The sequence below is a fragment of the Botryllus schlosseri genome, chromosome 15 (assembly GCF_051294905.1).
Source record: "Botryllus schlosseri isolate E-star chromosome 15, Bs_hap1, whole genome shotgun sequence".
Lineage (NCBI taxonomy): Eukaryota > Metazoa > Chordata > Ascidiacea > Stolidobranchia > Styelidae > Botryllus > Botryllus schlosseri.
In genome coordinates, this window is record NC_137250.1 from 4220505 (window position 1) to 4235904 (window position 15400).

Consider the following 15400-nt stretch of genomic DNA (forward strand, 5'->3'; position numbering starts at 1 on the left):
CGAAAGATCGCATTTGTAAGGACTGGAAAGAGCAACAAAAGAGCTGCGGAATAGAGACAACCGAGGAGCTGTGACATCGTTCAACTAAGTTGAGGTAGATGCCAGTTTAAGAGAGCACAACTGGTCGTAACACTTCATCCCATCTGTTCCTTACATCACATTGTGTCCCATCGTATTGCACAACGCGTGTGTAACGATTTTAAAAAGAAAACAAAAACCTAAGACAACCTGAAAGACATGATTGCACAGTATAGCACGCTGCCATTCTTGGACACAATACTGATAGTCAAAGGGTACCTAGCCCAACTCGTGATATTGCTGTGCATTCACACTCCTCACAGAGGAATATTGCCCATAGTCTGATGACCCAGACCTGGAATGCGCCATGTAATGCCGCAACCCATGCGTAACCCTGGAATAAATATCGCTGTGCGCAGTGCTGCTCGTAGGCCAGTGGAGAGCTCTAGATGTACAAGCGTACGTACCATTGGATGAGCTCAGAAATGGACATTCGCCGTGTATGCCGTGAAGAGTCATGTCGTCGTACTTCAGCGTGCTGTTAAACTTTCCTAAGTGCTTCATGTTCCTGCTGCATAAAGCGGACGCGAATATCTCCCGCAGAGCCTGTAAGTCATTTGTTCCAGGTCTCTTGATCGAATTATTGCCGGCGCCTATTGAAAATAATCATACTAATATTTGGAAGATCAACCTGGAAGCATCTATATTACCGACCGATCACAACAGACATTTAGTCTTGAAGGGCGCTTTGACGCACATTCAGGGTGTAAAAGAGGACTGCATCCTGATCGGTCAAGTTCCTTATGGAATACGAGTTCAGGTATGGCACTTGGAACTGTGACCTCTTCGGAAGCTTGACTGTCTGATCTTGAATTTTAACTTCCACGTTTCCTTGTTCGACAAGGCATGCCTGTAAAAAATGTTTACGGTCATATTGATGCGGACAAAAGGATTGGTCCGCGCTCGTCCGGGTGGAATGGGCAATTGACAAAGACAGGATTTAGATTTATAACTTAAACACCCACTTTGTACGTCACTCCACACTACATGCCATAACAACAGTCGCTATTCGCCTACTGATCACATGCAATTTCCGTCGACCAATGCACAATTACGGCCAGGACGAGCGTATCATAACTAATGATACGTATGTAACTATGTATGTATGAGCAGAACCCCTTAATCAGGATCCGGTAAGCCTTGTTAAGAACTACTGCTTTATACAATATACAATTATTTAGGAATTAACATCAACACACAATTTCTCAAAACGCAGCAAAATAATATAACTGGGGCGATTTTTCTTTTGACATGTCAAAATTGTTAGGTCAAATTTGTCAAAATTGTTCACAAAGTCAAAAATTTTTTGATGTCCGCATTTCGTATGTGTCGTAGATTTTGCACTGTCGGTGAATTTATTTATTGATATTTTAGAGCTTGTAGCCTGCTTTATAGGCCTACCGTCGTAAACGGCCAATTGTCTGCTCATTGTGAATCATAAAAAGTCAAATAAAACAAATAGGTTGACATGGTGATATGGTTAACGTACCGCAATATCCTAACTGAAGAAAGACTTCTTGGGTTTTGCATCAATCTTATATTAAGAAGCGCATGATGAAAAATTGTGGTGTAGACAACATTGTGAGAATGAAGCAACATGTCAGTCAACAACTGCTGCTGTTGAACGTTCTGTCTCCATTCTTGAAGCTTTTTAGTAAGGACATGCACCTTCTACCCAAGAATGTAGGAAAGTATCTCTCGTTGTACTACACTAAATTTTAATTATTTCTACCATAATATGTGATGTAACTACTGGAATTATTCATAGGGCCAGATTTCGTTAAAATGTTCGGTACTGTTTCCAAGCAAAAACTTTTTTCAGGCCGAACTACCGTTAGGACAGCCAGTTCTACCCAGAAATGAAGATAAGTGGTACAATTTTAACATTATGTGGGAAAACACCTCATTTGCATACATTTGGTCAAAATTTTTTCCAATTTCATATTTTTTAGGTCAAAATTTTCCTTTTTTTCATAACAAAATCGCCCTAATTATAACGTACACGTTGCCATCGACACCCGTCCAGAGATCTAGTGTCAAAAATGTTCCACCACAAGAGATGATGGATGATACGTGGGGAAAACTCACCATTGTGCCGTAGCCGCAGATTTTTTCCGGCTTGAACTGATGTGGCCGGATATGAATTCTGCCTTGAACAAGACTTGACACGCCAATGTCATGTAGGTCGACGTCCCGCGTAATACAAACTCCTGTTGCGAGTTGGTGTCGCTTGGAGCTGTTGCCTTTCGGATTCACAACAACTCGGGACATTTCTGGTAAAGAAGAGGATTTGCAGTGTAGTACAGTGTGAATAGGAAAATGGGAATTAAAGTTTATTCGTATCGCAGAATGTGAAACATGTATTACAGAGGTGTTGGGATCAAGTCACTACTTTCGAGTCACATGTCTTTTCGAGTCATTGCACATTTTGACTCGAGTCAAATCAAGTCAAGTCACGAGTAAAGTCACAATTCAAGTCAAGCTTCCTTTTTGAAGTATGAGGCATGATTACGTCATTGTATTTTGCTAGATGTTTAACATACTGATTGGTCATTGATTTTGAACAAATGAACGAATACAGAGTTCTTATTTATACCGTACACGCAAGCAGACGTTTGTATCGCTCACATATACGAAGAACAGTTAAATATTGTAAGTAATTACATAGCCTCAGTTTATACTTACCACCCAAAATAGAGAATATTGAATAGAGAAACGATTTGATAAGATGCAATACAATATCCAACTACATATCCATACAATTTGAGCCTGCGCCAATGTTTGACGAGTATATAAACTATATTAGAATTCAATGTAATCAAACAAGAGGTTTGGTTAAGATAAGAATGGAGATAGATATTTGCTATTTGCTTTACTACCAGTTTACGACATCGTAACCTGTAAGGTCCGATCACTTTGTTTGTGATCAATTTATTTGTGATAGAACAATGTAGGCTCAGTAAAACGCGCGATCATTAAATGATTGGTCGCTCTAACGGGTTACACCAGCGTTTCGCAAACAATTCGAACAGTGATTTTATCGACGCCGATTACTTGATGACTTGAAATAGACTCGTGAATTTTGCTCCGAGTTACGAGTCAATCCACATTTCTGACAAGCCGAGTCAAGTCATTTTTTGCAAAGTGACTCGAGTCAAGTCAAGTCATATGAAAAAGGTGACTCGAGTCAAGTCATGACTCGGGTCATTCCAACACTGGTACACAGTGTATCCACGTTAGTGGGAATGACATACCTGTGATCTACAGCATTGGTGAACTGTGTAATGAAATAGGTATGGTCATAAAACTACCAAATAATCTTTATTGTGATATATTACTGACATAATACTCATTGCGGTCACATAAATGGAACATATTTGAACTTTTCACAATATTCCTACTGCAGTGAATTCGTAGAGAGTGGTACTCGAATAGTCGACTCATCTTAAAGCCTCATCCTCGATCAAATGACCCAGGTGCTCGATTGTGCACAGCACTATTCGGGATTTCAAATATTTCCACGGAATATCGACAGTGATGAGTTTGGGTCGGATTGCAATCGAGATTTGACGTTTTCTTTGACCGTTCAAGCACTTAAACCTATGGTTTTGACACTTTTTTATCGCGGACCCAATCAAATTTTGTGGGCGGTTGCGCGTGCCCCCAAATCTCATCTGGAGGCCTCATCTGGAGGCCTCTGGAGGCCGATTACTGAAATAAAGAAACCAGGTAGCCATGGTCCAGACGTCATTGCCGAAGTAAAATATTCTGGTATTGTAGTTTCTTGATGATCTAGTATATCACTGACTTTTCAAGGACCCCATAGAACTAGTTTAAGAACCCCTGTGTTTAACCTAAAAAACTTCCTGAGTAGGAATATGAGTGTGACATTTTCGGTAAAAATCCCTTCCCTTTACTCGACTCAAATCATTTAAAACTTAAATCGGATTCAAGCACTAATTATGCTTAGGCCTCATTATAAATAGGACTGCTTAAAAACAAATATCTGAGTGATTCAATTCTCAAGTAGTCAAGTTACGACTTCATAAGGGTATGGGTGATTTGGAAAGCCCAGCTACAACAAACCATGCTCGTTGCACACCACAATCAAGTAAATGAAGTAATTTTCCGACCATGCCGACATGGCAAATGTATCGGGCTTGGCGGTAATGATGCGAGTTGAACTTTGTTTCAACAACGCACGTATCATTTCGCCGCATTTTCGAGTGCCTCAATACGTCCAGTCGGGGGTTTCAAGGTCTACACAGATTAAAAAAAAAGTACCAAAACTATAATATCAGAATTCGAAAATAACGACTGTCACTACTCAACTCGAATCATCCCAATTAATACTGAATTCGTATTGAAGTACCTGAATGGATGTGCCTAGCTATAGGTATAATGTGGTGTCAAATAGATTCCAAGGACAATACATTTGATACAAATTGATACGCACCAACAGGACATCGCTCGTTCGATGAAGCTTTTATCAGATTTACGGTCTTCCTTATCTTCACCAAAGGCTGTGATTCCTGTGCTGCCGTTCCATCTGTTTAAATGTATTTGGTTATTGGCAGAGTGCGTAACGTAAAGCATAATTGACCTTCTTGATTCTTGAAGTGGGTTGAACCAGGATTGAACTCAAAATTGATCAATGAACACAATGACTTGGACTCAAACTCGAGTCACAACACCAAGACTCGGATTCGAACCTCTACTCACCGACTTGGACTTGACACGGTGGTGACTCATTCTAAATCAGAATTTGAAAACTTAGGGGTTGCGACCCCAATACAGTCATTTGTCTATTCCCCGGTGGTCGTTAAGATGAAAATGAAATGCCAATGAATATTACATGAACGCCAATTTATAGGATGATATTGGCGGGTCATCTTTGAAAACAGGCCCTTGAGATGTGAACGAGACAAGCAAAATATCGGATCAGTTGACCTGTCATTTTCAAGCACCACCTATACCAGGGGCGGGCAACTTCTCGAGTCGGCGGGCCGGATATAGGAAAATTAAGTACTTGGCGGGCCGGATTGCTGAATCGATACAATATTCGCCCATTTATCCACATTCCACATATACAAGGAATAAATCGCATTTAATGAATACATTTTCACGACAGTAATATCAATTCAAAGCCATTTCTTGCCGATAATGACGAAGACAATGTGGATTTGAGAATAGCATTGTCATACAGGCGCCGCCATGTCTGCTTCTATCTGATCAATCAACACACGGTGCAATCCTCAATTAAGATTTCAAGGAGTTCGATAACCCCGGTACCCCTAATTTACCGACACATATATTCGTTAGGGTTGAGTAGGTGACGAGATAGCATCGTTGTTCAACTGTGTGGCCTGAGAAATCTCGATAATGAATCATGCGGTCCGCGACCTCTACGAAATTTGAAAAGTGGCCCGCGACCCGTTTTGAGTTGGCGACCCCTGGTATAAGCAGTGTTTTCGTCTTACAAAAGCCTAGAAGTGTGCCGTGCTACAAGTCGGCGGTTACAGAATGAAAAATAAGAAATATCAGCCTGGTGTAATTGACCATTGTAGTCGACAAACACCATGATTACCACAAACGACATTAGGGTTGAGTACATCGCAAATGCCGATAATGCAAGTCTTCTCGCTTCGACGAAATTACGCGTAAGCTCCACTCTAGCACGCTGCGCATATACGTATATAATAACATGCACTATGCAGTCACTAAAATTTGACGTTGTAAGCAAGTAGTGGGAAATCTCGGCAGACTAGGGCCGCGGGCCACATTATCATGTAAAACGGAAAACTGTCCGCGGGTTGTATCCGGCCCGCGGGCCGTATGTTGCCCACCCCTGACCTATACCATAACGTAACCATGGTGTTTAATCATCACTATCAAGATGAAAGGTTCGCGTGCATGAATAGCTGGCTCATGGTACAGAACGGGAAGATATCTTTATCGTCCATTCAAGAGAACTACAAGCGACTGGTACTGTTATCTGTCTTGTCAGAATACTCTCGGTGCAGCCGACCACTTTATACATCATTGTCTGTATTTCACGTGAAGGAGAATTACTCATAACACTACTTGACTGTATTTCCATTAGATAGCCTATATAAAAAATTGATCCAAAAGGTTGCCACACTCGGGATAGATATATTGATAGATAGGTGACCAAGATAATGATATTATGATTGCTATTACTGCACAATAAAGTCTCCAGCTCAAACTGAGCCGTTAGTTCAGGCGTAGGTGCAGATAATTTTTAGTAATCAGCTCGTCAAATTGAAAGTGGAATCGCGGAACATTTTCAAATCAAAATTTGGGTCAGTGACCATAAAAACATAGGCGATCACTCTTCTAAATGATGAGCGTTAAAGAGTAAAGAATGACAGCACCTCCAGAATCAGCTTTGCTTGCTTTTCTCTTAGTCCGTCTCTGTATTTTAACGATGGCGGCCCGTCGTGCTGCGTTGTCTGAGAAAAGAAAGGCATAAATGCGATGAATTCAATCAGCCACGAGCCAACATACCCTCATCCGTAACTTTGAAGATCCCTGCGATTTTTTTGAAGCCGTTCTCGTCAAAGTCGGGGCTACAACGAGACAAAAGAAACATAAGTGTGACGCAGTCCAGGGTTGTAATGACTCGAGTCATGACTCGACCCGAGTCCAACTAGAGCCCCGAATTTTTGGTAGCTTGACTTGAATCAATCGGAGAATTGACACGACTTGTACTCTAGTCATTGTGCATCACTCGGACCAAGTCATATCAAGTAATATGACTCGAGATTGGGGTTACCGAGACCTACATTTCATTGTATTTTAAAGAACAGTAAACTTAGCATCAGACGTTCATGTCAAAATAAGTCAAATTTTTGTGAAAATAGTAGTGTTCTAAGGTCGAAAAATTGCCAGAATTATTTACAAAATCAAAATTTTATGCAACCTGCATATTCGTTTGTATCGTAGATGTTTGCACCATCAACAAACATTTCACAGCTTGCAGCCTACTTTATAGGCCTACTGTTGTAGACGGCCCACTGTCTGTTCATAGTGAATCATAAACGGTCAAATGAAACAGATACGTTGACTTGGTGTTGTGCTCATCGTACCGCAATATCGTAACTGAAGCAAGACTGCATAGGGCCATAGGCATTGGGCCTTATATCAAAAAGCACATGATGAAAAATTGTAATGGAACACAGTGTGTCACCAGAAGTGTACGCACAACTTCAGTGTTACCAACAACTGCTGCTGTTGAATGATCTTTCTTCATTCTTGGCAAGCTACCAAGTAAGGACAGACACTTTCTACCCATCAACGTAAAAAAGTATCGTTCGTTGTTTTACGAACAATTATTTCGACCATGATGCGTGATGTAGCTACTGGAATTCTTCATAGGTCCAGATTTCATGTAAGAATTTGTCAGTTTTAAAGTTAAAAAAAGTGTTTTCAGGCTAAACTACTTTGTAAGGACAGACAATTTCAACCTGAAATGAAGATAAGTAGCACAATTTTAACATTACGTGGGAAAACACCTACTGTACATACATGAGGGCAAAATGTTGTCAAAATTTAATTTTTCAAGGTCAAAAAATGTCAAAATTTCAATTTCTTGTGTCAAGATCTTTTGTTTTTCAGGTAAAAAAATCACCCTACTTATCATACTATTGGTATTTCGGCTATCAGTACCTGGTACTTAAAAATGCTACCAGAAACTGCTGAAAGTGGGGAAAATTAGTATATTAAGAATGTGTAGCATTCGATATCGATATGGTTTTAATATAACTTCAACTCGAAACTGAACAGTCAACGCAAATACTTGGACTCGAGTCACCAAATCATGACTCGGACTCGACCCTCTGCAGCCTGAGTCGGACTTGACTTGGCGGTAAGTTCAAAATGAATCGAATTGACTCCCACAGTAAGAACTATAAAAGTGAGTTTGGCTGGTTACTCGGAGCCTTGATACTTGGTTACAACCCTGATGCAGTCCAATCTTTTTTTTCAAATGTCACTGGCTACTTGAAATAATTGTTACAATGGCCAAAAAAAAACACTGCACGTCATATTTGGCTAAATTTCCACCTGTACAATCTAATTTATGAGTAGAAAATTTCAGATTCGTAACATTTTTTGTACAATTTTGCGATGCATAATAAATTTTACTCCATCTGTCGTCCCAATCATTTTCACACAAACAGGATTATCCAACAAATGCTTTCCAATGAGTCCATAGCTATTCAATTGAATATTGAAGTTCCATATACTTCGGAAATTCCTATCAAACAGTCTATCATTACACTAGTACGGGGGCAGTCTACTTACGAATAAATGAAACCGTATTGGACGCCTTGTTCAACCGGCAACTTGATCCTCCGACTCCGACGCGATCCGGCTTCATTGGCCGCGGGAACTGTCGGCACTGACAAAAAAGGAGTCAAATTTATAAGACGTATGACCCTAATTCTTTCCACAAAATCAATCATCGCCGTTTATTCCGAAATCATTCTCCCAGAAAAGTCTTCCGTAATTAAGAACAGTCTACCAGTCAAATTCAGAAATTTAACCTAACATCAACAAAAATACATTATCGAAATTATATGCTACAATGGAATATTAGATGCCAACGTAGCTTTTTGTGTAAGCCTACATCTAATGGTAGGCCTATATATATGTTCTGCACTCTATGCTCACATTATTGCATTGAGGTATTGTATTGTATTGTATCGTCACGTTCATGTCTACTGTAAGATATCCCAAGGACACTGGATGTATCTGAATAAACAAATAGCTTGTCCACAATATCTGGCATATCACTCTGGTTTGGATCTCTTAAAAATCTGTTATTGGACAGTTCAACACTTACCAGGGAACTCTTCTAGAGTCGTAGTGGGGTTCAATTTCCGAACTTTCGTTGGAGTGCTGGAAAATAAGATGGATCCCTTAACTTCTCCCGTGAATCAAACTAGACAAACAGGAAAATATTACTGAGAAAGTGACTCCGACCTAACATTGTATAAATGTGATGCGTAACAAGGTGCATTGTGAATGTGATGCGTTGAAATTTACTTGAACAGCTGATCCAATTCGTCAAAATGTAAGCTCGCCATCTAGTATGTAGAGTTATGTTAATAATCTACGTCAGTGGTTCCCAAAATTGGCAACATTGACGTCTGCGGACCCCTTAGAAACTACCGTTGGTTGGGCACCCTTGCCACAGGCTTTTAGTACATTGATTTCCATTTAATTTATACATACAACCTTCCAGTCCATTTTTTGATGCTGAACCAAAAGTCAAATATCCAAAAATCTCTGCGCCCTACTCTGTGGGAAAAGTGCCAGTTTTAGAAGATGCTCGTTGGGCCTGATAACAGACTTTAAAAACAAGATAAATCTAGTTAACTAATCACAGAACGAAACGCAGGGAATCTAATTCTACTCTAATTTGCGACATGTTTTCATAAGCTAAATTTAATTATAATCTAATTTATGATTTAGCGATAATCTCGTGATTTTTTTTTCTGATAAGTGATAATTTCAGTATCAATACGGACAGAGAAAGCGCGGCCTATTGATCCTTTCCACGTTGCGAGTTTCAAGCGAGGGGTGTCAGAAAAATTATGAATAGTGCGAAACGAGTCAACCTTGGTGTGCAGACATTTGCCATTATCATGCTTATGACAATGAAATGTGATTCGACATGAAAAAAGTTGATTCGTGCTGTGTTGCTTGGAAACTCCTTGAAACCAGAACTAGAACTACTTACTTTTCAAAATTCACAACTCTAGAACAAGATCTAGAACAAGTCAAAACCAATGGTAAGCTGACCGTCAACACTGGATGCTTAGACTAAATGAAATCGGGCTTGCCACTACAAATTGTGCTTGCTCTTACGAAGTCTAACACTAACTTTTCATCATCACTCTCACCTTTGAATTTTTCCTATTGGTCGCTTGCGCGGACGGGCGACTTTTCTCTTTTGTGGAACCGAAGGCTCTGCAACTTCCTCGGCAGAGGGACAAGGAGACTTCCGTGCCCTGTTTATTGATAGCAGGTTAAAAGCGAGCTTACCGGAAATGTCAAAGAAAAAATGGCGAAATAGCACTCGAAACTACCGATATAGCCTATTTGTTCAATACATCACAACTTAATTGCCTTGGGCGGATGAAAATATATACATGAACAATTATTTCGACTGAATAGTTATTACGAAGTCTAATAAAAAGTTTTCAACAGCACTTTTACCTTGGATTTACTGGCACTGGCGGCTGGAGCGGACTGCTGACTCTGAACAGTGGTGGAACCAAAGACTCCGAGACTTCCTCACAAGAGGTAGGACGAGCTTTCTGTACCCTGTTTAATGATAGCAGATTAAAAACGAATCGACCAGTAATGTAAAGGTAAAATTGCCTCAATAGTACTGGAAACTATCGATAGCACGGCTGGATTATGATTTGATGTCTCCAATCTGAATGGAGTCATTTTTAAATGATTTGATCTAGTAGTGATACACAATTGTTTAAACACCTTAATTCATATGCCCATTGCCTGTAAAGGTGATTTGTCGGTGACAATTACAGTTTTGATACTATTTTCCGACAAGGAAGCTCGCTAGAACGAATCGAAAAATTCGAAACATGTCGTACCGAGCTACATGAATTGGTGCAACAGAGATATATGTGAAGTCGTGAATCGATCACAGCATTTTCACCTCTTGTGATAAGGCATTATCAAAAATAAATGTATTTCCAATTATCTTGATCCTTCAAGAAGAACTGATCATAGAAATGAAAAGCAGCCGTCCATGACTATCAATTTCATTTCTGTAGGATTTTCAGTGGTCAATGATAGTCACAAGAATGCGATCTTAGAGCCGCCGTGGGTTATCACTGATGTCGGCGAATACGTTGAGGATCTACATCGGGTGTTCCAAGTTGACGATTGCCGCTTGCGGGCCTCTCAATCTGCCACCAAGGTTGAGCAACTGAGCTATTTTCGACTTTTTCACATTTGATTTAAATTGGAATTACCCAATACATATTGATTCGCAATTTGAATTTAATTCGAACAGTCAGAAATACAACAAAAATCAAGGCCAGTCCATATTGATTCATTTTTCAAATAAAAGGCAAAAGTTTCGAAAATGTCCATACACCAAGTGTGGCTCGTTTCGCACTGTATAGTTCTCATGCGGCAGTTTCAGTTAAATCAGATATTGCATTAGAATTAAAATTAGTAGATACCAATTGAGAATTTTCACAAATTAGATTAGAATTAGATTACTGGCATTTCGCTCCAAATCAGTGATTTTCAAACATTTCAGGAAAATTCACGGAACATTCCCTTGGCCTTGGCAATTATATAAGTCAACCAGGGGTCCCTTAATAAATCAATACAAAACAGATCAAGCAGTTTTTTCGCGATCAACGCGGTCAACTTTGTTTTCATTTTGGACTACGCAGTAGGGCTCTTCAAAAATGACTTTTTTTCTCAAATCGTACTGGCTACTTGATAAAATTGTTAGGTTACCTAATTCAAGCCGACACACAAAATTTGGTTCAATTCCAGCCAGTTTCTATTTATTATGAAAAATTTGAAATTTTCTCATCCCCCCATGAAAGTGTTAGGCTGTCTACAGAAACGATCCTCACCAAATTTGGTTCAATTCCAGCCAGTTTCTATTTATTATGAAAAATTTGAAATTTTCTCATCCCCCCATGAAAGTGTTAGGCTGTCTACAGAAACGATCCTCACCAAATTTGGTTCAATTCCAACCATTGGAAACGGAGTTATTGCCGTCAAAAAATTTTGATTTGAATAAAATAGTATTTACGGTGAGCACAACTCTAATAAATAAACAAAGAATCGGTCACTGTAAATACTATTTTATTCATAATCCAAATTTTTCGACGACAATAACTACGCTTCCAGTGGTTGCAATTGAACCAAATTTGGTGAGCATCGTTTCTATAGACAGCCTAACACTATCATGGGGTGAAAAGAAAATTTTCAAATTTTTTATTATTTATTTTTATATAATAAATAGAAACTTTCTTCTCCTGTAGCAAAGCGGTTACTGGCTGGAATTGAACCAAATTTTGTGTGTAGGCTTAAATTAGGTAACCTAACAATTTTATCAAGTAGCCAGTACGATTTAAGAAAAAAAGTCATTTTTGAATAGCCCTACAACGCAGCCCTTAGAATCCTGACATCATGAATCACATTCGACCCGTTATAATTCACAATAAATCATCCAGAACGCTGGTCATTGATTAACCCCACCTCTGAGCATAAAGAATTGAAAGCACTCATACCTCAGGTTATCTTATCAATACCCTTCATTCATTCAATTCACCAACGGTAATGCACGATTGACTGTAAACTAACTTGATTGGTGGTTTGTAGGAATATGCAGATTGAGTCACCTTTCGGCATCGTCCTTACAATTAGAACTACTAGAACTACTTTTCAAAATTCACAACTCTGGAACAAGATCTAGAACAGTGGTTCTCAACCTGGGTGGCGTGAAAGCATCCGAAGGGGGGCGCGAAGAAGCGATCAACTGAATAAATTTTTCGCGCTTTGGGCGATTTGCCTCCAATTCACGCATGTTTCTCTATATACAGACGTAATTTCAAATTTTTTAATTCTCTCATCAATAGTCAGAACCTTCAATTCCATCAAATAATCTGTGGGGGTTGCTAGCATCGCGGTTGGATTTTGTGATATGACGATAAGGGGGACGCGAAATTTTTCACTATCATAAAGGGGGGCGTGTCTAAAAAAAGGTTGAGAACCACTGAGCTAGAACATTGGTTCTCAAATTTTCTCAGCACGCGCCCCTTTATGACGTTCAATAATTTCGCGATCCCCTTATCGCGACATCAAAAAATAATAAAGACAGCAATCAGCATGCTAGCAATCCCAAAGGATGTGCATTGAAGGTAATGGCTGTGGATGAGAGAATTCTGAAAGACGATATTCGGACCATATACAAAGCAATACCAAGAAGGGTAAATCATGCCAAGCGCGATCTAATTTCAAGTGAGCAGCGCCTTTGCGCCCCACTTCAGAGGCTTTCACGCTTCCCAAGGGAGGCCCGCGTCCCACAGTTTGGGAACTAATGATCTGGACCAAATCTAAACCAATAGTGAGCTGACTGTCAACACATGACGTCAAGGCTAAATGAAATCGTGCTCGACATTACACATTTTACTTGCTCTTATGATGTCTAACACTAACTTTTAACATCACTCTCACCTTGGATTTTTTCGCAGTGGTGGCTTGCGCGGTCGGGCAACTTTTCTCTCTTGCGGAACCGAAGGCTCCGCGACTTCCTCGTCAGAGGAAGAAGGAAACTTCCGCGCCCTGTTTGATTATAGCAGGTTAAAAGCGAGCAGAACGGAAACGTTAAAGCAAAAATGGCTCAATAGTACTCAATAGTACAGAGCATTTTGTGCGGCCCGCGACGACATTTTGGACTTTTAATAATTTGAAAACATTTTAGTGTTTCAGTATATCTTTTCAGGTTATCAAGTCAAAATCCCGTCTTAAATTGCCCCGAAAGCCTGAAACTATTAATCAAACTTCACTATCACATCAATTGCAAACGCTACCATGCGGTGGAAGATTCACTATTTCGCCAAATTTCCAATTCATGATGACCAAACCTGACCCTTAGACGATTCGTGACTGAAATTTGTGAGTTGGACTTGGACGCGACCTTTCTTAAAATTACTCAGACTCGGGCTAACTCAAGGGCAAAATGAAAATGACTCGAGTGGACTCGGAATGCCGAGAATTTCATAGAACCACGGACGCAACAAACTAATCGCGTATCAGGGGGATAGTAATATAGATCAGAAGGTCGCAGCTTGGTATTTCGCTAACTAAGCAAGTAGTTATGGTGACCATTGGCAATCTGTCAGTTACATCTTTGGTTGCTAAACCATGTTGTTAAGGTCACTTAGAGGTACCGCGTACCGTAGTGGTACGCTCCAACGATGTAACAACAATGGGCCGTTCGGCGTTCCGACATTTCAATCACTAGGACACATTCATTAATATATTTATATTATATTTATATTTGTTTCTGCTCCTATATTTGAAGATATTTGGCCATCAGATTAATAGCCTACTTATCAGAAGTATACCCGAATCCTGGATTGGAATGCTCAACCTAAAAATGTTTTGATATCAGACCGGTCTCTATTATCAATCTGCTAAATTCAAAATATTCATAGTAGCTGCAAAATTATAACACGATAGCTTTTATTATGGCGTCATACATTTGTCCGCCCATATGGTGTCTATATGTTACAATTAATTTATATCAAGTACAGAACCAATTCTATTCGAATAGTTATAAATGTGATGATTCTTTTCTTGCCAGGCCTAAATTTATACATGAGTAAATCACATTTTGACCATGTGTGTTTGCTGATAGTCTGCTGGATCAGCTCACTTTCAATAGGAAAATTCATTCCCGCCAAATAAGTCATACTTGGAAAGACATAGAATACTTTTCATAAATGCTGCGGCCCGCGGCGTCGTCAAAACTGGAAAACTGGCCCACGAGAACGTTTGAGTTTGAGACCTCTGCTCTATACAATAGTAAATAGCAGCCAAAGCCTGCGAGGCCAGCGACACAGCATCTTGCGCACGAGGTCAGATGCGATTGGTCAGGCTAACGGTTATGCCGTGCACACCACGCCTGTTGGAGGTACGACTGATTACGCAAGCGAATATATTTTGCGCACATGGCCTGTCGATGAATTAGCGAGGATTGCCGCGCGCGTTCAGCAATCAATGAATGATGTAATTTCGCTCGCGTGCAAACGGCAAACCAACTCAGCAGGAGAATGCGTGCTGTGCAGACGCTTCTCGTTAATTAGCAACACGCTATTTGCTAATTGGTATAGGGCTACACTGATAATATGAATTACTGGGCACGATAGCTGAAAGTTATGCGCAATTGGAAACAAACATGAAGAAAGGTGTGATTTCAAATTTTTTATTGAGGGACATTTTTTTCAAGTGTGTTGTTTCCATGTATAATACGCGTCTCCCCGATTTTCAATAATTTCGCGAGCCCCTTATCGCAACATCAAAAAATAATAAAGAGAGCAATCAGTAGGCTAGCAATCCCAACAGATGGCATTGAAGGTCATGGCTGTTGATGAGAGAATTCTGAAAGACGAGATTCGGACCATATACCAAGCAATACCATGAAATTAGGGTAAATCATGCCGAGCGCGATCTAATTTCAAGTGAGCAGCGCCTTTGCGCCCCACTTCAGTGGCTTTCATGCTTCCCAAGGGGG

General features: G+C 40.0%; 1 protein-coding gene across 1 annotated transcript; it reads right to left on the minus strand.

The window, feature by feature from the left end:
* Nucleotides 1-733: 733 nt before the first annotated feature.
* LOC145457577 (uncharacterized) lies at nt 734-13553 on the minus strand. Its single transcript, XM_080335797.1, has 11 exons — nt 13525-13553; nt 13339-13446; nt 10324-10431; nt 10008-10115; nt 8945-9000; nt 8404-8500; nt 6607-6668; nt 6474-6551; nt 4535-4627; nt 2167-2351; nt 734-928 (listed from the first exon to the last, which is right to left on the minus strand). The coding sequence occupies exons 1-11, from the start codon at nt 13551-13553 to the stop codon at nt 749-751; spliced, it is 1104 nt and encodes a 367-aa protein (XP_080191923.1). The 3' UTR covers nt 734-748.
* Between the last annotated feature and the right edge of the window lie 1847 nt (nt 13554-15400).